The 25,852-nt window shown below is 41.7% G+C and overlaps 1 protein-coding gene across 1 annotated transcript; it reads right to left on the bottom strand.

Annotated features, from left to right (window-relative positions):
* Positions 1–158: 158 nt before the first annotated feature.
* OVCH2 (ovochymase 2) lies at positions 159–24,651 on the bottom strand. The gene is made up of 16 exons (XM_024975811.2): positions 24,481–24,651; positions 21,062–21,171; positions 18,989–19,080; positions 17,038–17,210; positions 16,586–16,681; positions 16,203–16,354; positions 14,924–15,113; positions 13,766–13,789; positions 11,517–11,607; positions 10,739–10,863; positions 9,838–9,978; positions 9,334–9,464; positions 3,701–3,794; positions 2,847–2,978; positions 636–717; positions 159–413 (listed from the first exon to the last, which is right to left on the bottom strand). Exons 1-15 carry the CDS (start codon positions 24,566–24,568, stop codon positions 641–643), a joined length of 1,716 nt encoding a protein of 571 aa, XP_024831579.1. The 5' UTR covers positions 24,569–24,651; the 3' UTR covers positions 159–413; positions 636–640.
* Between the last annotated feature and the right edge of the window lie 1,201 nt (positions 24,652–25,852).

Below are 25,852 nucleotides of genomic sequence, written 5' to 3'. Positions count from 1 at the left end.
CAGCCCACATCTGTGAAATTCCAGAGTCCTGTGATCTTCCCTTTCTGCCTGCCTGCCTTATAAACAGACTTGCTTAGTCAGCCCCCAAATATCCCGTAAGCCGGTTCCTGGCAAATAAACTTGCTAGATCTACCATAATAAAATATCACAGACAGGGCGACTTAGACAAAAATTTATTGCGTCACAGTTCTGGAGCCTAGAGGTCTGAGAGGAAGGTGTTGGGAAGGTTGAGTCCTTCTGAGGATGAAGATGATGATGATGGACAGCCTGCTCCAGGCCTCTCCTCTAGCTTCTGGCGTTTTGCTGGCCATCTTCAGCATCCTTTGGTTCGTAAAAGATGCATCACTCCAGTCTCTGCCTTCATGTCCGCGTGGCCTTCTCCATATGCGCATGTCTCTCTCTCCAAATTACCCCTTTTATAAGGATATCAGTCATATTGGATTAGGGCCCATACTAATGATATCATTTTAACTTGATTGCCTCTGTAAACACACTGTCTCCAAATAAGGTCATAAAACGTGTCCTTAGATACTGGACATTAGAATTCCAATATTATCTTGTGGGGGTTCTTGGTTGAACCCTGGACTAATACACTGCATGTGCTTCTCATGGTCATGTTCTCCAAAACAGCTTACCAGAATCACTGGATTCTTTCAGGTGGTACATTCCATGTCTCCAGAAACACGGATTCATTCTCTAATCCAGAGATGTTGAAATCTGTGTATAAGCATAATACAAGTGCTCAGATCATGCAAACAAGGTCAGTGTTTAGGGTTTATCAGAAAATTATTATTGTTAGAATTCTGGGGGCATCTCGTCAGTTAGATTTTATGGGTATTTGAACTGGAAAGTGGAGTGTTTTAACTATAACCTGGGTTTGCCATAAGCAGCTATTTATCACTTAAAAAGAATGAACATCTTGAGAAGCTAGTAACTAGCTTTCTAGGATTTGGACAGAGTGCTCATGGGTGAGAGAGCTTGGAAGGAAGCTGAATCTTCTGGTGTCCAGGGACCAGGGGTCAGTGACAATACTTCATGTCTCTGAGCCTCCCTCGTGTGTCACACACCCTGGCTCCTGACCAACCATATCTTGTCTGATTTAATCCTTGCTACATTCTTATCATGTGTTTATTACTCTCCCATAATAAGACTGAGGAGGACGAATCTTAGGGGACACTTAGGTCACACATCTAGTAAGGAAAGGCCAACATTCAGACATACAGTTGATCTTCATTCTTTGTGGATTCCGAATTTTCAAATTCACCCACTTGCTAACATTTATTTGTTAATTCAAAACCAATCCCCCTGGCACTTTCACAGGCATTCACGGACATGTGCAGAGCATGAAAAATTTGAGTTACTTGAAGCATGTGTCCTGGCTGAGGTCTCAGCCACACTCCGTTGTCTTGTTTCAGCTCTCGCAGTGTAAACAAGTGTGCTTTCATGGGTCTGCTAGCACCATTTTCTGTTTTGTCTTGCTTTTTGTATTTTTGTACTTTTGTTTTTTCATTTTCAGGCATGCTGCTGTTTTTTATCACCTTAATTATTTACTTTTTAAAAATGTTTTACTTACTTTTAAATGAATTTTTATTGCATTATAGTTGCTTTACAATGTTGTACTAGTTTCTGCTGTACAGCAAAGTGAATCAGCTATCTATATCTATATATAATATATATACATACACATATAAGTGAGAGTTGGACTATGAAGAAAGCTGAGCACCGAAGAATTGACACTTTTGAACTGTGGTGTTGGAGAAGACTCTTGAGAGTCCCCTGGACAGCAAGGAGATCCAACCAGTCCATCCTAAAGGAAATCAGTCCTGAATATGCATTGGAAGGACTGATGTTGAAGGTGAAACTCCAATACTTTGGCCACCTCATGCGAAGAGCTGACTCATTGGAAAAGACCCTGATGCTGGGAAAGATTGAAGGCAGGAGCAGAAAGGGATGACAGAGGATGAGATGGTTGGATGGCGTCACCGACCCAATGGACATGAGTTTGAGTAAATTCCAGGAGTTGGTGATGGACAGGGAGGCCTGGCGTGCTGCAGTTCATGGGGTCACAAATAGTCAGACACAACTGAGTGACTGAACTGAACTGAACACATATATATTTCTTCTTTTTTGGACTTCCTTTCCGTTTAGGTCATCACAGAGCATTGAGTAGAGTTCCCTGTGCTACACAGTAGGTTCTCAATTAGTTATCTAGTTTATACATAGTATCAATGGTGTGTATATGTCAATCCCAATCTCCCAATTCATCCCACCCCATCCCCCTTCCCCTCTTGGTATTCATCTGTTTTCTCCATCTATGTCGCTATTTCTGCTTTGCAAATAAGATAATCTGTACCATTCTCTAGATTCCCCTTATATGCATTAATCTATGATATTTGTTTTTCTCTTTCTGACTTGCTTCACTCTTAGTCACTAGTACGCGTCTCTGCATTTTTGTGCTTTTTTTGGTGGTTGAAATGGCCCTAAACATAGTGCTCCAGTGCCATCTAGTGTTCGTAAGTGCAAAAAGGCTGGGTCGTGCCTTACAGAGAAAATACCTGTGATGGATAAGCTTTGTTCAGGCACAGGTTACAGTGGTATTGGCTGTGAGTGAGTTCAGTGTTAATGAACCAGCAATGTATATTAAATAAGGTGACCTGAAACAGAAATACAAACAAAACCAGAGGCTGATAGGAACCTAGCTCCTCCGCATTACCCCAGGAGCAGTGGTTCAGGGTTCACAGATTCGGTGAAAAAAGAGTTGACTGTACCCAGGCCGAGCTCTAAAGCTTGCTCTATTTACCACATCAGGAGGATGAGACTCAGAGTTGGTACCTCCGTCCTCTTACCTGTTTCATGAACGAAGGAAACTGTAGCCTGGAAGCCTCTGAAGTTCGCGTTTTCATTGGACTGGAAGCTGATGGACATTACCCTGGTGATGCTCACCACGGGGGTGGGGACAGCAAAGCCACACAGCCGAGCTGATTCAAGCCCAGCCCAGGCACGACCGGATCAAGGGCCCAGCAAACAGACATGGCAGTGGATAGAAGAAAAAAGATTGTCCTTCAGGTAACTGTTAAGAAATAAACTTTTCCGGTGGATGTCACAATTCATCTTCAAAATGGAAAAGGCATACTGCTTCTTTGTACTACATATTTAACCCTGCTAACATTTCAATTCTGTTAATCTCCCAAATACCCCCATTGGGAATGCCACTAAGAGAGCTGATTCCAGCCACAGGGCTTATTTCAATGGCATTTTCCCCTCTGACCCCTAGTCTACGTGGGCCTTCCATTCAAATGGTTCTCTGATTTTCCCTGAAGCTCTCCCCACCCTCGCTCCATGCCTCCCCCCACAACTGGGGAGAAGGAGGAGAGGTGATGAGAGCACAGAGAAGGATGGAGATGATGCAGGGAAAGGAACACTGAGCCACATCCCGTTTATTCCCTAAAAGGATTCCCAAGAAGGACCAGATCCAGATGCAAACTGGAGGCTCCCAGGGAACACAAACCTATTTCTTTGTTTTTTAAAATTTATTTATTTTTTTAATTGAAGGATAATTGCTTTCCAGAATTTTGTTGTTTTATGTCACACCTCAACATGAATCAGCCACAGGTATGCATATATCCCTTCCCTTTTGAACCTCCCTCCCATCCCCTCCCCATCCCACCCCTCTAGATTGATACAGAGCCCCTGCACAAACCTATTTCTTTCTTCCTTTCTACATCCCTGTGCACGCTCACATAGTCGGAAGTGCAGTCTCCATTTTCTTCTATTTTTAGGTCCTGAAATGAAAGCTGAGAAGGCTCCACTTTACATTTAGAGTTGACAATATGAATACATTAACTGATTTTGATCAAGCAGAAGAATTTCAGTTGTTCAGCTTGCTCTGGAGCAAGATGAGAAAGGTAACGGGCATTCGTGAATGAGTTATATTACTTAGGAAAAGATGCTAAACCATAGGCTCCCAAACCTCTCGAAACATGTAAGCACCCCACTATGGGCCAAATGTAAGGGTGGGAAAACGCGCAAATATTTGAGCTCCCCAGCTGCCTCCTTAGAGGAGCAAAGAAACTTCAAAGAACAATGTTCAAGCAATCTGATATCCCTAACCAATTGAGTTTAAAGAGAGGAGCAGTGGGAGATAGAAATGATGGGGTAGCAGTCTAGATTTTATACACGCATGTGACGGGGATTCAATGGATCCTAAACACTCGGCAAAAGACACAGAGGCCTGTATGTCGGACAAAAATGGAGTCAAATGATGATTCATGGTCACAAGACATGGGATCAAGGAGACATGTCAGAAATAGGATTCACTCAAACATTTCTTAAATCCTTCCTGGAATTCTTTCTGGAAACAGATACTTTCAGTTACTCTGACCATTCTGTCTTATGGAAAGAGGTTTTAAAAAAGGAGGAAAATTACATAAATCTTTTTTAAACCAGAAATTTCCCACACAGGGGATCTATAATCCCTATAATAAATAAAGAAAGTTAAAAATATTTTTTAAAGTGAGGGGGTTGCAGAGGCTGAGATGGTTAGTTAGCATCACTGACTCAGTGAACACGAGTCTGAGCAAACTCCAGGAGATAGTGAAGGACAGGGAAGACTGCTGTGCTGCAGTCCATGGGGCTGCAAAAAGTTGGACATGACTTAGCGACTGAGCAATAACAACAAACCTGTTTTGTTTAATATCAATAATATTTAAAATTTAGAATTTAAAATGTTCAAAGTTGGTGAACAGGACATGCAGAGCCATAAAACTTATGATGAATAATAAAAATAGACTCTTTTCCCTTTGAGTCAAATGGTGTGCATATAGTCATGACCCGTCACAGCAACTTACAAATGGCTGTCTCAAATGGGTCCTGCAGGGCGATGCTGCCGCTGGCGGATGTGAGCGCAGCTTTTCACTGACGCGGCACTCAGCGTACTGGCTGCACAGGTGTTTTTGAATCACTTCTAGCTCTTGTATGTTTAGACTTTCAACTAAATTTTGTCTTCTTCCTCTTTTTGGAAATATGCTCACACTTCATCTTTTCTCCTTGGTCACTATAAGGTGGTAGTGGTCTAGTCACTAAGTCGTGTCTGACTCTTGCGACCCCATGGACTGTAGCCTGCCAGGCTCCTCTGTCCAGGGGATTCTCCAGGCAACAATACTAGAGTGGGTTGCCATGCCCTTCTCCAGGGGATCTTCCCAACCCAGGGATCGAACCCGGGTCTCCTGCATTGTAGGCAGATTCTTTACCAACTGAGCTACGAGGGAAGCCCTGCCACTACATAGCTTCCCTTAATCTCACTGCTTCTTGAACTGTCTGCCTGACTCCGCTTGGGTTTCAGGAACTTTTAGAAAGACAACAGCTATATTTGCCTTACTTCCTCTGTGTCTTCTCACATTTAAAACCTGTGTGATCTCATTCTACTACTGACATCTGACCTCACCTGACCTTTCAGATGCCACCACCTCCACCTCCTTTCAATTGTCCATCTCAATTATTCTACCTTCTTTATGAGGGATGACGTGGGGACTGGATAATGCGCTCAGTCCTCCTTATGTTTTAAAAATGTTCTGTCTTTTTACTTTGTTAACATTTAAATGCACATTTGAAAAGAACAAAAGGTTTCAGAGCTGTACAATGGTTTCTCTGTGGAAGGAAGAGAGAAAAGAGGGAAGGAGATCAAGATATATCAAGAGAAGAGGTGGTGGAGGGAGGGAGGGAGATGAAGGAGAGCCAAGGAAGGGAGGAGTCCTCCTTCTCTTCAAATTCTAACTTTGTGTGGGAAATTCAAGCTATTAGCCATACCTCTTTCTTTGTTTTGTTTTTTGTTTTAAAAGCTCTCTTCTCTGGACTGTCATAACACTGCACCAATTTGGTTTTTCCTAGGTCAGATCTTTTTTTTTTTTGGCCTCAAATATACAAGAACTTCTAGGTCTTGTTCACCCTTGCTGCTTCCCCATTGTTTTATAATCTACTTTGTCTCCTTCATATACTTTCTTGCTTTCAATAATTAAAGAGAAAATGTTCTAAGTAAATGTTAATTCCACCCTTCCCCTGACTGCAGCACCATCTTCCTGAAGGCATGTCTGCAGACAGCGCACTAGTGTTAAGTGAACAAGCATGCAAAGAGAAGGCTGAAACACCGGCGCCGAAGGCTGAATACTTTCTGTATCCTGACATTTAAAGCCCTCCACACCTTGATCTCAGCCTCGCCTTCTGTCACCCCTCCTGCGACACATTATGCTAGTCCCTGAACCTGTTCTGCTCTGCACTTTTGTTATCTACGTCCCACAGCATGTTTGGTAACAGTTTAATTAATAAGGAAGAAATACTTATTTCTTGAAAGGACTAGACATTGATGGAACAAGTTAACCTGGTACAAAGGTAAAGGCAGCTTTTCAACAAAAAGTAAAGTGCACAGTTGCCTCTGCAACTCAAAAACGACAAAAAGTAAAGTGCACAGTTGGACAAAATGGCAAAAAGTAAAGAACACAGTTGCCTCTGATCTAAAAAATGAAAGAATGATCTCTGTTCGTTTCCAAGGCAAACCATTCAATTTCACAGTAATCCAAGTCTATGCCCCAACCAGTAATGCTGAAGAATCTGAGTTGAATGGTTCTATGAAGACCTACAAGACCTTTTAGAACTAACTCCCCAAAAAGACGTCCTTCTCATTATAGGGGACTGGAATGCAAAAGTAGGAAGTCAAGAGATACCTGGAGTAACAGGCAAATTTGGCCTTGGAGTACAAAATGAAGCAGGGCAAAGGCTAACAGGGTTTTGCCAAGAGAACACATTGGTCATGGCAAACACCCTCTTCCAAAAACACAAGAGAAGACTCTACACATGGACATCATCAGATGGCCAACACCAAAATCAGATTGATTATATTCTTTGCAGCCAAAGATGGAGAAGCTCTATACAGTCAGCAAAAATAAGACCAGGAGCTGACTGTGGCCCAGATCATGAACTGCTTATTGCAAAATTCAGATTTAAATTGAAGAAAGTGGGGAAAACCACTAGACCATTCAGGTATGACCTAAATCAAATCCCTTATGATTTTACAGTGGAAATGACAAATAGATTCAAGGGATTAGATCTGATAGAGTGCCTGAAGATCTATGGACGGAGGTTCATGACATTGTACAGGAGACAAGGATCAAGACCATCCCCAAGAAAAAGAAAAGAAAAAGGCAAAATTGTTGTCTGAGGAGGCCTTAGAAATAGCTGTGAAAAGAAGAGACGTGAAAGGCAAAGGAGAAAAGGAAAAAAATACCCATTTGAGTGCAGAGTTCCAAAGAACAGCAAGGAGAGATAAGAAAGCCTTCCTCAGAGATCAATGCAAAGAAATAGAGGTAAACAATAGAGTGGGAAAGACTAGAGATCTCTTCAAGAAAATTAGAGATACCAAGGGAACATTTCATGCAAAGATGGGCACAATAAATGACAGAAATGGTATGGATCTAACAGAAGCAGAAGATATTAAGAAGAGGTAGAAAGAATACACAAAAGAACTATACAAAAAAAGATCTTTATGACCCAGATAACCACGATGGTGTGATCACTCACCTAGAGCCAGACATCGTGGAATGTGAAGTCAAGTGGGCCTTAGGAAGCATCACTACGAACAAAGCTAGTGGAGGTGATGGAATTCCAGTTGAGCTATTTCAAATCCTGGAAGATGATGCTGTGAAAGTGCTGCACTCAATAAACCAGGAAAATTTGGAAAACTCAGCAGTGGCCACAGGACTGGATCCCAAAGAAAGGCAATGCCAAAGAATGTTCAAACTATCACACAATTGCACTCATCTCACATGCTAGTAAAGTAATGCTCAAAATTCTCCAAGCCAGACTTCAACAGTACATGAACAATGAAGTTCCAGATGTTTAAGCTGGATTTAGAAAAGGCAGAGGAACCAGAGATCAAATTGCCAACATCCTTTGGCTCATTAAAAAAGCAAGAGAATTCCAGAAAAACAGATTTCTGCTTTATTGACTATGCTAAAGCTTTTGACTGTGTGGATCACAACAAACTGGAAATTTCTTGAAGAGATGGCAATACCAGACCACTTGACCTGCCTCCTGAGAAATCTGTATGCAGGTCAAGAAGCAACAGTTAGAACTGGACATGGAACACCAAACTGGTTCCAGATTGGGAAAGGAGTATACAAGGCTGTATATTGTCACCCTGCTTATTTAAATTTTTTGCAAAGTACACCATGGGAAATGCTGGGCTGGAAGAAGCACAAGCTGGAATCAAGATTGCCACAAGAAATATCAGTAACCTCAGATATGCAGATGATACCATTTTATGGCAGAAAGCGAAGAACTAAAGAGCCTCTTGATGAAATTGAAAGAGGAGAGTGACAAAGTTGGCTTAAAACTCAACATTCTAAAAGACAAAAAAAGAAAAAAGAAAGAAAAAAAAAGAGAAACAACAACAACAAAACTCAACATTCAGAAAACTAAGATCATGGCATCTGGTCCCATCACTTCATGGCAAATAGATGGGGAAACAATGGAAACAGTGAGAAACTATTTTGAGGGGCTCCAAAATCACTGCAGATGGTGACTGCAGCCATGAAATTGAAAGACGCTTGCTCCTTTGAAGAAAAACTATGACCAACCTAGATAGCATATTCAAAAGCAGAGACATTACTTTGCCAACAAAGGTCGGTCTAATCAAGGCTATGGTTTTTCCCGTGATCATGTATGGATGTGAGAGTTGGACTGTGAAGAAAGCTGAGCGCCAAAGAATTGATGCTTTTGAACTGTGGTGTTGGAGAAGACTCTTGAGAGTCCCTTGGACTGCAAGGAGATCCAACGAGTCAATCCTAATGGAAATCAGTCCTGAATATTCTTTAGAAGGACTGATGCTGAAGCTGAAACTTCAATACTCTGGTCACCTGGTGTGAAGAACTGACATTTGAAAAGATCCTGATGATGGGAAAGATTGAAGGCAAGAGGAGAAGGGGGTGACAGAGGACGAGATAATTGGATGGCATCACCGATGAACACAAGTTTGAGTCAGCTCCGGGAGTTGGTGATGGACAGAGAAGCAGCTGTGCTGCAGTTTATGAGGTGGCAAAGAGTCGGAGACGACTGAGCGACTGAACTGAACTGAAAGCGCACAGTTGCCATCTAGTGGCAAGTGTGGGTAGTTGCAGGACAGAATACGCCGGTCTGATACCAAGTATTTATCAAGAGATTTGTGTGCCAGGTGCTAGGTTCTAGGTACAAGGAATACAGCAGGAAATGCATCAGATAAAAGCCTCTGCCCTCATGGTGTCCATGTAAGCGATTCTGTGGAGATCCACAGCCAAGTAAGGGTACCTTAACTAGATAATGTTTGGGGGCTTGAAAGACCCAGTTGCAGCTGGCCATGTTGCTGTAGTCTTCAGGATAGTGAGGACTCTGTATGAGGCCTTCTTCAAACAGGATCGTTAAGGAGTCGCAGCCAGAATCTGCAATACAAAGGAGAAGGTCCAAGCAGTGGCATCACCGTGGACAGAGGGGACCTCTTTGTTCTCACCCTTGTGTCCCCCATGAAAGATGCCTGAACTGGCTCTTCAGGCAGAGCCATCAAGAAGGGGGAGGTCTGTGCACTGGTTCTGGAGAAGTCATCAAGCTGTCTTGGCTCATGTGGGTGGGAAACAAGCATGCATTTGCAAGACTGCACGAAGAGCCCCCGTACCCCGTGTCTCACTGACCTAGGGCTCTTCTTTGCTGTGGAGCTCAGTGGGCCTTGGTGGTTTCCCTACCCATCATCTAATTCCTATGGGGCCTCAACTTCTGCAAAAGGTCAGCATAGTGTATGATAAGAGTAAACAGTTTTACCAGGAAGGTAGTTTGGTTTAACAGCTTTATAGGTGAGATTGAACCCAACGGCATTATCTGTGTTATCAGAGATGAAGCTCAGCCTTATAGCGTTGGAGCCAACAAGAACTGATGAAGCCAGTCTCTCTCCACAGAATTTCGCTGCAAAATAAGAAAGGAGAGTCTTTTCTCAGAGCCTAGAAAACAGCACCCATTAAAAGACTTACAGGTTCCTGAACATTCATGACAGGGCAGGCTTGTCTGAATCAGGGCTTCTCAACCTTGGCACTACTGATGTTCTGAACTGGAACGTTCTGTGTGTTCAGGCTGTTCTGCACATTGTAGGATGTTTTGCGGCATCCTGGCTGCAAAATTGTTTTGCAACGTTCCCTCTAGTTGTGACCACCAAAAATTGCTCCTGAGACATTGTTAAAGGTCTCCTGGGGGAAAGCGGGGACGGACCATACCATCTCTAGTTTAGAACCACAGGAATGCGCCTCCATTTCTGTTTCTTACATAAGTAACTTTTGTCTCCGACTTGTGGTTATCTGTTGCTGTCTTCCTTCTGAGCTGGATGAGGCAGGTAAAGGTTATTTTCATGCTCAGGAGAGCAGCATTCTGCCCGAGAGGCCCTGAGAGGCACAGCTGTAGATCTGCATTTTACTCCCGATGGGTACCAGGTCTGGCAAATGAGTCTAGGAAGCCTGGTTCCATGGGAAGCAAAGGCAGTAAGTGAAATGCACTGTGGCCTTCCAGCCCTCACACAGGCTCAGATTGCGTTCCTTTCCACCATCAATTCTAAGTCTCAACAGTGGAGAGAGGAAGTGTGCTGTTTATAAATGCCTTGGGGCTAGACATATTATAACCAGGCCCCGTTAAGTAATAGCATAGTGTCCATTTGACAATGTGAAAATCCACTCACCAATAAGTGTGTCTTCTAAAGAATATATTGACAGGTAATTATGGTCACAAGACTCTGCATCAAAGTGGGAAAAACTGAGGAGCACATGCATTTCCTCTGGTACCAACAGGGTCCAGGCACACTGTCTGCAGGTAGACACATTGAGAGGGTATTATTTTCAGGCAGAAAGTGGCTGTCACAGTCCAATGAGTGGGGCAGAGTCAAACTGGAGGTGGGACAAAGGAATGGATAAAGAAGATACAGCACATATTTTTGATGGAATATTACTCAGCCATTGAAAAGAATGAAATAATGCCATTTGCAGCAATGTGGATGGACCCAGAGATTGTCATACTGAGTGAAGTCAGAGAAGAATATTGTATGGCATCCCTTATATGTGGAATCTAAAAAGAAATGATACAAATGAACTTATTTACAAAACAGATTCACAGACTTAGAGAACAAACTTATGGTTGCTGGGTGGTGGGGGGAGAATGGAGGAGAGGGATAGTTAGGGAGTTTGGGATGGACATGTACACACTGCTAAGTTTAAAATGAATAACCAAGAAGATCTTACTATATAAGCACAGGGAACTCTGTTCAATGTTATGTGGCAGCCTAGATGAGAAGGGAGTTTGGGGGACAATGGATACATGTATACGTATGGCTGAGTCCCTTTGCTGTCCACCTGAAATGATCACAGCATTAGTAATTGGCTCTATTCCGATATAAAACAAGTTAAAAAAAAAAAAAACTAGAGGTGGGAGTTGGGGCAGGGGTGGCAGTGGGGGCTACTCACTGCTTGCTCTCATAATATAGGAAGGGACTTTCTGGGAAGTGCAGGTCCCCCTCCAATGCTCTGACCACGCGGTCCTGCTCACTGCACGTGGCTGGGAGGGAAAGCCATGAGAATTAGGACTAACAGTGATGGCTAGCCACAGCAGCCCTCTCCCTCCAGAATACACACAGACACTGGGACCCCTTGACTCTTCTTCATGCACCCTTCCTTTCTCCATGAAATCTTTTCCTGTCTTGGCTTCTGTGACACTTTATTCTTTTTTTGTTCCTTGTAGATTTTGCTTAACTTTGAGATTCTATGATTTCTTCTCCTTTACTATTCTTTCTCTGACCCCAGAAATCCACTCTGCAGATGCAGGTATTTCCTAGGTTTTGTTCTGAGTTTTCATTTCTCTATACATGAGCCTTCTGACCTAGTTCATTCACACTCTCAGTTTTAATTATTATGTCTACCTAAACTTCTGATTTTTCAACCCCCTCATAGGTCTCTTCCTCTTAAACTTGCTGCTGCTGCTGCTGCTGCTAAGTCACCTCAGTCGTGTCCGACTCTGTGCGACCCCATAGATGGCAGCCCACCAGGCTCTGCCATCCCTGGGATTATCCAGGCAATAACACTGGAGTGGGTTGCCATTGCCTTCTCCATTGTGTGAAAGTGAAAAGTGAAAGTGAAGTCACTCAGTTGCGTACGACTTGTAGCGACCCCATGGACTGCAGCCTACCAGGCTCCTCCATCCATGGGATTTTCTAGGCAAGAGTACACAAATAGAATTCCTTTGGGTCTTCAAAACTGCATGTACTTCTGATTTGAATATTTTTGTGTTCTTAGCTTTTCATGCTCAGAGATTTGGTGTCATCCTCCACTCCTTTTTTCTCACCATCCTTAACTTTAGTGACTATCCAGTCCTAGTTCATCCTATTTCTATGCCCTCCTTTTCATTCTCTGGCCATTGCCCTAAATAAAGCCTTATTTTCTTATCTCTTGAACTAATGCATAATCTCATAATTCTACTATGCATTATTTCTCCTCCAGTTTATTCCCTATGTACAGTTCTTATAGCAATTCAGTATAGCTCTAATCTATTTATCTAGTTAGTCAACTCCTATTACTCAATAAAATCTAAATTTTTTTGACTGGTGTTCAAAGTTTCCATAATTTGGTCTCAAGTTATATGTTTAATCTTCTGTCTCATAAAATCCCTCACATATCCTACACTTTAGCTGCTTTGACTTACTGGGTCTCTGCTGCTGCTGCTAAGTCGCTTCAGTCGTGTCCGACTCTGTGCGACCCCATTGACAGCAGCCCACCAGGCTCCCCCGACCCTGGGATTCTCCAGGCAAGAACACTGGAGTGGGTTGCCATTTCCTTCTCCAATGCATGAAAGTGAAAGTGAAGTCGCGCAGTCGTGTCCGACTCTTAGCGACCCCATGGACTGCAGCCCACCAGGCTCCTCCATCCATGGGATTTTCCAGGCAAGATTACACCCTAAATTTTCCTATCTTCATCTTTTAGTATCCATCTTCTGATAAGAATGATTCCTTGAGCTGGAATATTTTTCTTTACCTGTATCCCATCCCCACCTGACAAAATTTTATTCATCCTTTATTCTCTAAGGTTCAGGTTAAAAGATGTCTGTGCTTCAAAGCCTCCTGTGTCTTTTTGTCTTTTTCCAGCTAGAAGCAGCCATTCTCTCCACTGAGCTCTCAGGGTACTCTTTTCCCACTTTGCTCTTTGGAGTTGGTTCCACAGGCTCACAGAACTGCTGAGCTAAAGATGCCTTTGAGACCATCTGGTCCAAACTGCTTCCTTTTCGGATAAGGAGACTCAGGTTCAGAGGCAGAAAGGAGCTTGCTCCAAATCAGAGTGAATTCACTGAAGACTTGCAATGTAACCCTGGGGTGGGTTCCCTGTGCTTTCTGAACAAGCTGAGCTCGGAAACCTGACCACTATCCACTTCACCTCCTCCCTCATGTCTGAGATCCAAACTGAGAATTTGACAACTGTTTGTTGACTTGAGCTGGAGCTCTGGATTGACAAGAAGTGAACTGGAAGGGAGTGTGGGCTCCTGCTGGTGAGGGTGCGCCCTCACTGGCTGGGGATGAATGACCGAGTGTGCCCAGTGGTGTTGTCATGCATAGTCAGTATGGAGAACTCTTGCAGAGGAAGACTTCTGATTATAAAGGGAACCGATATTCAGAAATAGTAGAGATTAATTCATGCTCCCAGAAGAGCAGGCGATGAAAAATACCCACCTCTGGAGCTCTTTCTCTGCTTCCCTGGGAAAGAAAAAGAAAGATGGGATTCAATGTTTGTGGTATCTTGAACAATATTTCAAGAAGTTAGCATCTCCCTGGCCCAAAAGTACAGAGGTTTTTAAGTCAGTTTGCAACTAATGAAAATATAATCTGTGGAGAGAACAGAAGGGATAAATTGACAAAGCAGCAGAGGAGCCTTTGTGTTTTAAGAAAATGGTTCACTCTCTTTATTAAGTGTGTTCATTGGCTTGGGGATTATGCAAAGCAAGAAGAGGTCATCTGGGCTACCCTTCTAATTTTTCATGAAAAGAAAGGCTGGAGATGGAAATAACGTACCCATAATCACAAAAGAGATGCTGAGGTAGCTATGGCTTGAACTGAGGACTCAAATACCTGTGAGTGTTCCATAAACGTGAACACAATCACAAGTTTTTCCTGAACTAGTTTGAATTAACCCCTTTGGGAAGAACATAAGTCCTATCGAGGTTGGAAGCCACCAGTTAAGTTGGATTTGGAGGCAAAAAAATGAAGTTTCAATTAACTCATTGGTCAGTCTAGTAGAAGGATATATATAGACCTTGGCCTTTTCAGATTTACTGTACCTGGCTCTAGGTCAGGCCTTCTCAGCCACAGCATTATTAACATTTGGGGCTGAATCCTTCTTTGCTGGGTGGGAGTGGGGGTGCTCTCCTGTGCCTTGTAGGATGCTTAGCAGCATCCATGGCCCCCTACCCACTAGACACCAGTGGTTCCTCTCTCTCCTGTTGTGACAACCAAAAACATCTCCAGTCACTGTCCCCTGAAGGGGCAAAATTCCCCCTGGTTGATAACCACCAACCTATGCTACAGCTTGCTGAATCTTGCTAGCACAGTAAGTGAGAAGTAAGTGGTGGAAACATATCACCAGCTGAGACAGTTTCAATTAAATGCAAATTGGACAAAATCTAGGATGGATGTACTCATGTTTCATTGAATAGCTGTATGCTGTGTGAATCATAGTTGGTCCTTTTTTTAGACTCAGTAAATACCACAATCCTTATGCGAGACACTCAGAATGAAAGCAGAGTCCATCTGCTCAATGATCTTGACTTGCCTAGACTCTGCTGATGTTCTCTCCTTCCCTAGCTTCTTGACCTTATGTTTTGGCTTGATTACCAATTCGGATGTGTTTGTGGATCCACGAAAGCACTTTAGTAAGATCTGTGAAGATCCCAGGGGATCCTTGATCATCTTTCTGCAGATTGTTTTTCCAGCCTCGACCACAGCCCAAACCCCAGGAAGTCACACCAGCCATAGTCCAAGTCCCTTTCTTATTCCGGCACATGAGGGAACCTCCTGAGTCTCCCTGTAGGGAGAAAAGATCTCTGTTACCATCGTTGTCAGTGTCTATGCCCCACAAAGATGTTAGACAAAGGTCAATAAATTGATCAATGAATTTCTTCGCTTCTAATACTTTGGACTCAAGGACCTGAGAGAACAGGCAAGTACAATTCACATTCGCCCCTGAAATACCACTGGAGTCCACCAAATCCACCTCCTTCTTCCCCATCTGGGGCTTTCATCAGACATCACATTGTTTCCCTCTCCTGTCTCATCCTACAGACTCAGAGAAGTTTTGTCCAGTAGTCATATTGACCTTAGTTCCTGGTTGGCAGGAGGGACGGAGAGAAAGAAAAGCTCCCATTATACACAAACCAGAAATCTCTAAGTAGGAAGGAGCCACCTGTCCTTCAGGCTGGAGAACTCTGAGTTCATTGTTGGCATCATTTTCAATGTTTGGTCTTTTGGAAAGAGCACAAGACCTCCTCTGAAATCACAGTCCTTGCTAAAAACAGGTTGTTTAAACTGTCCCTTTAATTTTGTCTTTTCAAATCAGTTATTTATTGGTAATAAATAACCAAGAGATATCATTGACAGTCACCAAAAAGTTTAGAAACTAGGTATTTGATAACATACACACATTGGAAATATCATTATGATGTCACTAATAATTATGAATACTTTTGATATTTTAAACAGATTTATACTCTTTCTGGAGCCTGAAGCTTTTTCTTTTTTTGAACTTTTTATCTTGTATTGAGGTATGAAAGTGAAAGTCACTCAGTGTGTCCGACTCTTTGGACCCCGTGGACTATACAGTGACTAGTCCATGGAATTCTCCAGGCCAGAGTACTGGAGTGAGTAGCCTTTCCCTTCTCCAGGGAATCTTTCCAACCCAGGGATCAAACCCAGGTTGCTGATTAAACATGCTGTGATAATTTCAGGTGAACAGTGAAGGAAATTGTCCCTTTATTTTGACTTGACCTCCCTTCTCACTCCTGATCCTTCTTCCCAGAGTCTAGTCTTTCCTATAGCCTTATTTCAGCCTCTCATCTGATGACAAATCTGAGGGAAGCTCTGTCTGGGACCTGTCAGCCCGACCACTCCCACCTACCTGACATGCATCTCTTCCTCCGTCTGGGAAGCCTGTGCAGAGAAAGGTCCGCCCACTGATGGGTTTCTCTAGGGTCAACAGAGCTGTAATACACTCATCCTGGGTCAAAATGGGCAGGTTCACTTCCTGCAAGACTTGCGGAGAGATGCCATCTAGAAAACACAGAACCCCAGCAGGGTACTCTTTCACCTCCCTGCATTGAAGATGCCCCATTCAGGCTTGTGTCTTTTGGAAAGATTTGAATTTTTAAGTACAATGTGGCATTCTCTATTTTTAAAAATGTTTACACATGGTCTTTTACAAATAGGTTAAAAATTCTATTTTCTGATTACCTACCAGAAAGTTCTGATATCAGATTAAGAGCAGAATACGGAAGTTCTTACTTTCACTCAAGCGGCCCCAGCCTGCGGTTGTACAAATGAATCCAGGCTTAAATCGTTCCCCTGGCTCTGGAAGACACATGGGCCCCACAAACTGATCTGAAGAAAAAGAGCAAGGCAGGGCTCGTTTCATTCATGGGGGAGAGACACCACAAGCCACTCACCAGTGGGCATCTAGGTGGATCCCCCAAGGCCTTGTGATGTCTCTGGCACCTCCAGGGGTCTCTTATCAAAGAAAGACAGACTCTTTCTTGACTCCACTTAATTGTATCTCTAAAGTCACAAGCAAAATGAGTTTCAGGTAGGGGAACCCCACCTTGATTTTCTGTCTCAAAGTCCATGATCCAGAAATTTTGGGCACATGCTACATAATTTATACTTTAGTAACTGTGCTATGGAACAGAAGTTCTGGAGAACATGGGGTGGACAATTCAGAGTAAACTTCAAATGTTTACCAAAACGGAAAGCTCCAGCCATCTTCAAAAGAGCGATATCATAATCCATTGGTTTCTTGGTAGAGAAGTGTGGGTGTATGATGATGGTCTCAATGGTGAGGGTTTGCTCTCCTGGCTCCACATATCTCAAGTCATATTCACCAGCAGTAACATTGAAAGTTGATACAGTATTTCTATGAGGAGGAAAGAGTAAAAGGGATGGATTTCACTGAAGCTGAGTACAGTTGTAATGGTTGACAAACTGACCTCTTCAAAATGAGATGAATGGAGAAGGCATGTGTGCAGCTTCTGAACAGAAAAATGATTCCAAATGTAGAGGTTCCCAGTGTGAGTGGGGGACTAGTGAAAGTAGCCTCATGGGGAACTAATAATAAGATAAACTGAATACTTTGCAATGTTATTTGTTAAGCATCCAAGGGTTTGTGTATACACTGTAATTCAGAGATCTGAAGCTACCCCAGATGGTTGATTTGGTCTCTCTTTTTAAAATATAAATTTATTTATTTTAATTGAAGGCTAATTACTTTACAATATTGTAGTGGTTTTGCCATACATTGACATGAATCCACCATGGGTGTACATGTGTTCCCCATCCTGAACCCCTCTCCCACCTCCCTCCCCATCCCATCCCTCTGGGTCATCCCAGTGCACCAGCCCCAAGCACCCTGTCTTATGCATAGAACCTGGACTGGCGATTCGTTTCACATATGATAATATACATGTTTCAATGCCATTCTCCCATATCATCCACCCTCGCCCTCTCCCACAGAGTCCAAAAGACTGTTCTATACATCTGTGTCTCTTTTGCTGTCTTGCATACAGGGTATCACTGATATCCTTTGGGAGTATTTGGTGATTCTCATCAAGAAGGCTGCTTTAATGCCAGAGATCTAATACATAATGCATACCATGAAAGACATAATAGCATCATAACTCTGATATCCCAGAGAGTATGCACACTCAGAGCTTTGGGACTGATTGCAGTAATGGGAAGAGGGGATCTTCCCTTACTTCCTTCGTGTTTGTATTTTAGAGATCTAACATGGGAAAGACTGAAGACCTATATTACTTCTACCTGCTGCAAAGGTATCTGAAAGGAACTTGACAGCATGCACTGAGGTGGATTAAGACCTTAGGGATCTAGAAGGGGATCTCTGGGGATCCAGAAAAGATGATTTAATACAACATTGGAAAAGGCATCATTTTCTCTTGGCATACTTCCCTAGCATCTTTCTAGCCTAACCACATGCCACACTGCAGTGAAATTATCAGTTGACTCTTCTTTAAACAATCAACTCTCGGAGGGCAGGGTTCACCTCTGAGTCATCTTTGTATCTTTGATAGCTATTAGTGTACAGCTTTAAGGAAATATCCAGGAGATGTTTGCAGACATGAAATGAAAGAGGGAAAATAGGGGGACGCGATCTTGAGTGCTGCTTTATGCGCATCAAGAACACTGGCAACAATAGAACATTTGGAGCACACAAGAGAATGGATAAAAATGGAAATCGTTCAAGTTCAGAGAACCAGGATCAATAGGAAGGAAGACACAGAAGCCTTCTTCATGTTTTATTGGCCTCCTTTTGTTTTCTTTTATTCATTTATTAAGATGCATAATGAGCTGGATGGTTTTTTCATTGGAATTTAAGAAAACTAGGGGAGAACTTTCACAAATCTATCTTTGTGATGCTTTTTTTTCTCACTTGGATATTATTCTTTATTAATCCAGTCATTTTAATTATCAAAGTATTCACTCCTATAAGGAATGCATGTTTTCTATCAAGTTTAGAGCCCTTGACAATGTCTTTGAGCCCTATTTATATTATGCAACCTGCATGTCTTCCCTTAAGCAATCATTGCACCATCCCATATTTTAAGAGAGTTATTGCTGCTGATTCCCAGGAAGAAGAAAGGTAATCTGACCTTTATCAATCGGCTGGACTTTCCTTACCTGTTTGCAACGCAGTGAGCAGCCGTGATCACCCACTGTGGAGAGATGATGGTCCCACCACAGACATGCTTCTGCCTTTGTTTCAGAGACACCTGAGTTACAAAGACCTTAAATGGGAGCAAGTTAATGCCCTGGGATCCCCCCAGATCTGGAGACTGAGCATATTCTGAAAAAGAGACCCAGATATCTTACTCATAAATATCAGAAATCATGAACTGTGAAGGGGTAGACCAAGCACACTATAGTTCAGAAAGAAGGGCAAAGCCAGACTCAGAATATTCCCACCCCTGGTCCACAAGAGAGGTAGTTCACTGGAGGCTTTAGCAAGCTGGTAGCAAAAATTGGGGGTATTTATTTATATGATAATGCTCAGCCAGTCTGTTACTCTAACAATGTGAATGATATCTGTGAATGGAGAGAGAGAGAGAGAGAGAGAGAGAGAGAGAGAGAGAGAGAGAGAGAGAGAGAGAGAGAGAGGACATAAGATACAGCATAGACCAGATGAAAAAGTCTGGGATAAAGACAAAGGTGAGGGCTAAGGGAGTCTTCCAAAGTCTGTTCCAATTCCTCTAGGTATCCCAGAGAAATAGTTTGGATTTATTGCTTTCTTAACAGTCTAACTATTTAACCTTTACAATTTCTTCAATCTTATTTTTAGATCAATCTCTGCAGTAAATTTTTTTTTTTTTTTGCTTTTTTTTAAAAAATTAATTTTATTTTATTTTTAAACCTTACATAATTGTATTAGTTTTGCCAAATATCAAAATGAATCCACCACAGGTATACATGTGTTCCCCATCCTGAACCCTCCTCCCTCCTCCCTCCCCATACCATCCCTCTGGGTCGTCCCAGTGCACCAGCCCCAAGCATCCAGCATCGTGCATTGAACCTGGACTGGCATCTCGTTTCATACATGACATTTCACATGTTTCAATGCCATTCTCCCAAATCTTCCCACCCTCTCCCTCTCCCTATCATATCCTATCCTGCTCATGATACTTGGCTTGACTCCAACATGACTTAGAGGGTACAATAAATACTTTTACTTCCATTGTTGGAATTAGAAAAAAGCAATTTTTTAGAATTGTCTCCTTTTTGATCAAAATTTTTTCTATGAGCAATTAAAACAAATAGTACAGAGAAAAGGCTAAGAATAGAATAAAGCACAAGTAAGTAAAAGTCTGTGAATCTGTGACTATGATTTAAATGTGAACTTCTGAAATGACTGGCCAACTAATTGACCAAGTAAGAAACTGATAAACCAACTCTTCAACCAAATAATTAATTCATCAGTTAATCAAATAACAATGATTCAGCCATTCCATCACCCACTGAACAAAAATTCAATCAACCAATCGTTGCTAAATATCCACTGATAAAAGTTAATATGACTGACTCAGAGAAGTGAAAATAAAAAACTATCTCTCTACTTACAAAATGAAGAGACAAGATGGGTCCCAGGGTAAAGAAAATTGGGAGACTTTCAAAGATGATAAATGAGAAAACCATAGTCTAGGGGCAGAAGCAGAAACTTGTTTCTATAGGCACAGAAGGACCAGGAAATTACATTGACACAGAATTCTGAGGACACCAACTGTATACTAAGGAGACTGACTATATACTATAAACTCTTGATTGTTCTCTGAAGGGCCCTATGGTATAGGTATGAACCTTACACCCCAAACATAAAGTAGACCCATGGATATGACACCTTTGACTTCCCTCATCATCTTTAACGATAACAAGATAGGTATATTTTAAATATGTTTATTGAATCAGAAAATTATTTTTTAAATTACAAATTTGAAGCGGGATTTTTGTCTTAGGGACTGAAAGTTTGGGATGGCATTTCTAAATTTTGGAGTCAGAGAATAGTGCTTGTAACTATTCTGAACACATCTTTTCTAGAAGTCAACTAACGAACATCAGGAGGCTCTTGGATCCTTGTACACACTCATGAGATCTCTGGTGATGAACTAAGCAGAACAGAGCATACTGATGAGTAGCATGGGATTCTGAGAGATCCAATTGAGGCAGCTCATAATCCCACCAGAGAAGGTTTCCTGAACTCACCTGCCAAGGGTAGGAACCCTTTGCCACTTGCCTTCCCCCAACGATGCGACTGAAAATGTTCAGGTAATTCAAAGGCTGTGACTTCACTGGACTCTGCCCACAAGTGGAAACTGGGGAGGGCAAAGACAAAAATTTGGAGATTAGATAGCTCTTAGTTCTGAGGTATATAGGAAACTCTTCCGAGCAAGAAATACTGGAAGACATAGAGCAGGTAGAAATAGTACAAAATGGCTTTAAATTACTTGTGGGATTTACTGTGATTTGCAGTATAAGCAATTGTTCAGCTTTTTCACATAGAACCTGCATATTGTGAAGATCTACTTTTCAGATATGAAGATTTAGGGCCTTAGAGGTAGATCTCCACCGGGTTAGCACGAATGCAGTCCCCTTTTGATTCTAAGCCATTTGGCCCCTTACAGGCTCCTCAGAGCGCTCTGTGCTTCTGTGTCACTTATTACATTCCATTGTGGTTATTCTTTCAAATCCACTAGACTGATGCCCAGATGTTGCTCAATTAATTGGTTGAATGGGTGATACTACAATTTGCTTTAAACTTTTTTAAAAAGTAATTTTATTTATTTATATATTTCTTTGGCTGTGCTGGGTCTTTGCTGCTCTGTGGGCTTTTCTCTAGTTGCGACAAGCGGGGCACTGTATCTCTGGTTGCAGTGCACAGACTTCTCATTGCAATGGTTCTCTTGTTGTGGAGCACGGGCTCTAGGGCTTGCAGGCTTCAGTAGCTGGGGCACATGGGCTCAGTGGTTGTGTCTTCCAGACTCCGGAGCAGAGGCTCAGTAGATGTGGCGCATGGGCCTAGTTGCTCCATGGCCTGTGGGATCTTCCTGGATCAGGGATCAAATCCATGTCTCCTGTATTGGCAGGCAGATTCTTTACCACTGAGCCACCAGAGAAGCCCCTGTAGTCTGCCTTTCACTGTATTTGTGTTAGCATCTTTCCCTCTGCTTGACCCAGGAGATGAAGTCTCTGATCATGGTCAGTAGTGCCTGGCACAGTCAAATATTAGATTTAATTCTAAGAGTGGAAAGTAACAGATTGTTTAATGATAGTGGACTAGAAAGGAGACGGTACGTTAATTCACATACTAGAATGGTGTTAGGGTAGAAGGGTTACTGCTGCTGCCGCTAAGTTGCTTCAGTCGTGTCCGACCGACTCTGTGCGACCCCAGAGATGGTAGCCCACCAGGCTTCGCCATCCCTGGGATTCTCCAGGCAAGAACACTGGAGTGGGTTGCCATTTCCTTCTCCAATGCATGAAAGTGAAAAGTGAAAGTGAAAAGTGAAAGTGAAGTCGCTCAGTCGTGTCCGACTCTTTTCGACCCCATGGACTGCAGCCTACAAGGCTCCTCCAGCCTTGGGATTCTCCAGGCAAGAGTACTGGAGTGGGTTCCCATTGCCTTCTCTGGAGAAGGATTACTAGGTAATGGGAAAAAGAACCCTTTCCTTTTTATGGAAAAAACATTTTATCCTTGAAAAATCTGCATTTAGTTACTCTCAAATGTTTGTTCTGCCTTTTTTTGTTTGTTTTATTTTGGACTCCTCAGCTAAGAGATGGACTAGATTAAGATGCTTAAAATGCATTGTTAATTTTTAGTTTGCCTAATTATCGGTGACATCAAATTTTTCAAATTTATTTACATGGAAAAATTTATTTTTCCATGTATTGAAGTTTTATATCTTTGCTCCTATTTCTACTTGGTTGTTTATGCTTTTACCTTTTTGTGATGGAAAAGTGAAAATCTCTCCAAAAGTAGAGAGAACAGTATAAGTGAACCTCCATGTACTTATCATTCTGCTTGGTAATCAGGGAAGATCCACCTTCTGTCCCTACTGCAGGTCATTCTTCTCCACATGTTCTCTTGGAAGGCCTGAATGCCCTGCCTCACATTTGCCCCACTTCTTTACCTAGTTGAATCCTCTAATCCCTATTCTTCAGCTTGGAGATCACTTCAATTGAGGCGTCTTCCTTGATTTCCTCAAACTGTCTTAAGTGTCTCTCCTGTGTAAAACCCTTTCCTCTCCCTTTTTATAGTTTTCACCATGAAATAGTGGGATAGAAAATTCTTTTCCTGTATCCTCATTTACTATGAAAATGAAAAAAATCTGTTTTATTCATCTCTGTATTTCCAACACTTAGCACATTCCTAGCATACAGTGGACACTTAGAAAAATTGGAAGGATGGACAAATGACTTTTCTTGAGAAAATATCTGTGAAAGCATAGCTATTTAGATCAATATGTTAAAATATCCAAAACTTTTTCAAATAGCTTCTCATTTAATTTCCATTCTCTGACTATAAATCAAGCACTATTATCCCCACAGTACAGATGGGAAAATGAAGAATCAAAGAGATGCACAGTTAATTAATGACAAAGCACGGATGTAACCCTGTCTTTTGATTCTGAATCCAGAGCAGGCATAATGCTGAATCAAAAGCTTATTTTCTAGCTGTTTCAGTTAACTGAATCATAAATACCTTTGTATACATAACATTTAGTATTTCCTGAACCCATTGAAGGAAAAATAAAAAAATACGATGATTCTTGAAGTACAAATCTGACTATGAAGAAGATTGCCAAGAACTGTTCTTAGCTTATGTTACTTGAAGAAAAAAACATCATTTATATACAAAATATACTGCAGTAAACAGGCTTCACACCTTCTATTTATAGCAGTATATTGTATAAAGTACAGTAAGTGCAAGTTGCTCAGTTGTGTCTGACTCTTTGTGACTCTATGGACTATACGCTCCGTGGAATTCTCCAGGCCAAAATACTGGAGTGGGTAGCCTTTCCCTTCTCCAAGGGATCTTCCCAATCCAGGGATTGAACCCAGGTCTCCTGCATTGCAGGTGGATTCTTTACCAGCTGAGCCACCAGGGAAGACCAAACTATAGTAAAAAGTATAATTTTTTAAAAGATTACAAATTCTTCCAAATTTATGCTCATTTCTCGAATTTGTTCCATTAAAGGAGATGGGATTGTAGAATGTGTTCAAATAAATGAATAATTCCAGTCTTTTCCAGATCAGTGCAACTTATCCAAGTTGTATTTTGTATTCCATAAATTTTCTATTCACTTTAATATGATGATTGCAGGCTGCTGCTGCTGCTGCTAAGTTGCTTCAGTCATGTCTGACTCTGTGCGACCCCATAGACGGCAGCCCACCAGGCTCCCCTGTCCCTGGGATTCTCCAGGCAATAACACTGGAGTGGGTTGCCATTTCCTTCTCCAATGATGATTGCAGGAGAGAAGTCCAAATTAATTACATGAAATCTAATTAGATCTCCAGAATATATTTGCTTCTCCTGTTCTCCCAAAGGAATACGGAGTGAAACTGTAATACCCACTGCCAGCAAAGGTTATTTCTTCAAAGATAGTGATAGACTTCCTAGAACTTACCTTTGGGGAGAGAGAGAGTTGCAGATTTACTCTGTTCCAAAAAGATTATTCCAAATAGTAAAATGAGCTTCTTCTTGCTTATATGCATTTTGAAACTCAGAATTTTTCCCTGAAATTTTAGAGAGACTGAAGAGAACCAAAATAGAAAGCTTTGTGAGAGCAGAAATATACCAACTTAAAAGAAGGTTACTCATTAACCAAGACATGAGGCATTCAACCATGTCCAAATGATGTTTCTGAATGTGGTTTCTTGCAAAGATCTTTGAAAGATGTGGGGAGTCAACCACAGAAGCATAGTCTTGATCAAGCAATAGTACATGTCCCTTTACACCCACATCAATTCATTGCTTCCCCCAGAGTTCATCTGGCAAGCCAAGAGGTTGGTGACTTAAGGCTTCCATTTGCAAACAGTACTTGCTTCTTAGGACAGGTTACCATGTTCTACAAGAGGATTGAATATCAAAGTTGTCCTCATTTGCAATGATAGACTCTCCTACATGCTTGCAAATAACCTATCAGAATATCCTGAAACATCTGTCTTTCTCTTGTTTTCCAAATGTAAATGGATGGTTATAGCCATGTGTTAGAGGAAAGATAATTTGGTAGCACACTCAGGAAATCAATTTAGGATACTATTCATTGAGGTATTGGTGAACTGCATTCTTTCACCATTTTTTGAATTTGTGGAAGGCAAAATTAAATTACCTTGATTTCTATACCTGGTAGATGATGTGGCACAGGGAGGAAGCTCTGATTATATCTGTCTTCCTTTTCCTTGGCTGAGTTTTTGGGATGCAGTCACTGTGTAAGAGGCACCTGTGGATTGGCCAATGCCCTATGTGACCACATAGCAATATGAAAAATTTTCTATCAACTCTTACAAATTACCTGCCCAAAACAGAAATGTCAAACTAGAAGTCTCTTTCATGTGCCAACTTATACCCCTCTACAAAATAAGTCTATAAAAATATAACACAGACAACTAATACACATGCAAACAAAGACGTTTTAAAACCTAAAGTTTGTGAGACCTGCAAATTTAGGGAAGAGTCAAGACTTCCTTATGAAAAGAAGGATACTCGAACATCATTTGAGGCTTTATCCACAAACAGAAAGAAAATAATATTTTCAAAGAGCTGAGGATTAACCTAGAGTTTTATGCCCAACTAAGTGATGCTTTAAGAATAAGAGTAAAATAAAGACATTTTTTTGGGGAAAAGAAAACCACTTAAGAGGGTTTAATATCAGCAATCATTGATAAGAGATCCAATAAATGAAGAAAGTATATCAGAAGAAACTAAGTCCAGAAGGAAGGAGAGAGATGTAAGAGGCCATGATGAATAAAGAAAAAAATATCTATAATATATATAAA

The sequence above is a fragment of the Bos taurus genome, chromosome 15 (assembly GCF_002263795.3).
Source record: "Bos taurus isolate L1 Dominette 01449 registration number 42190680 breed Hereford chromosome 15, ARS-UCD2.0, whole genome shotgun sequence".
NCBI lineage: Eukaryota > Metazoa > Chordata > Mammalia > Artiodactyla > Bovidae > Bos > Bos taurus.
Note: the sequence above shows the minus strand (reverse complement) of the source record. Positions and strands in the feature narration are given on the sequence as shown.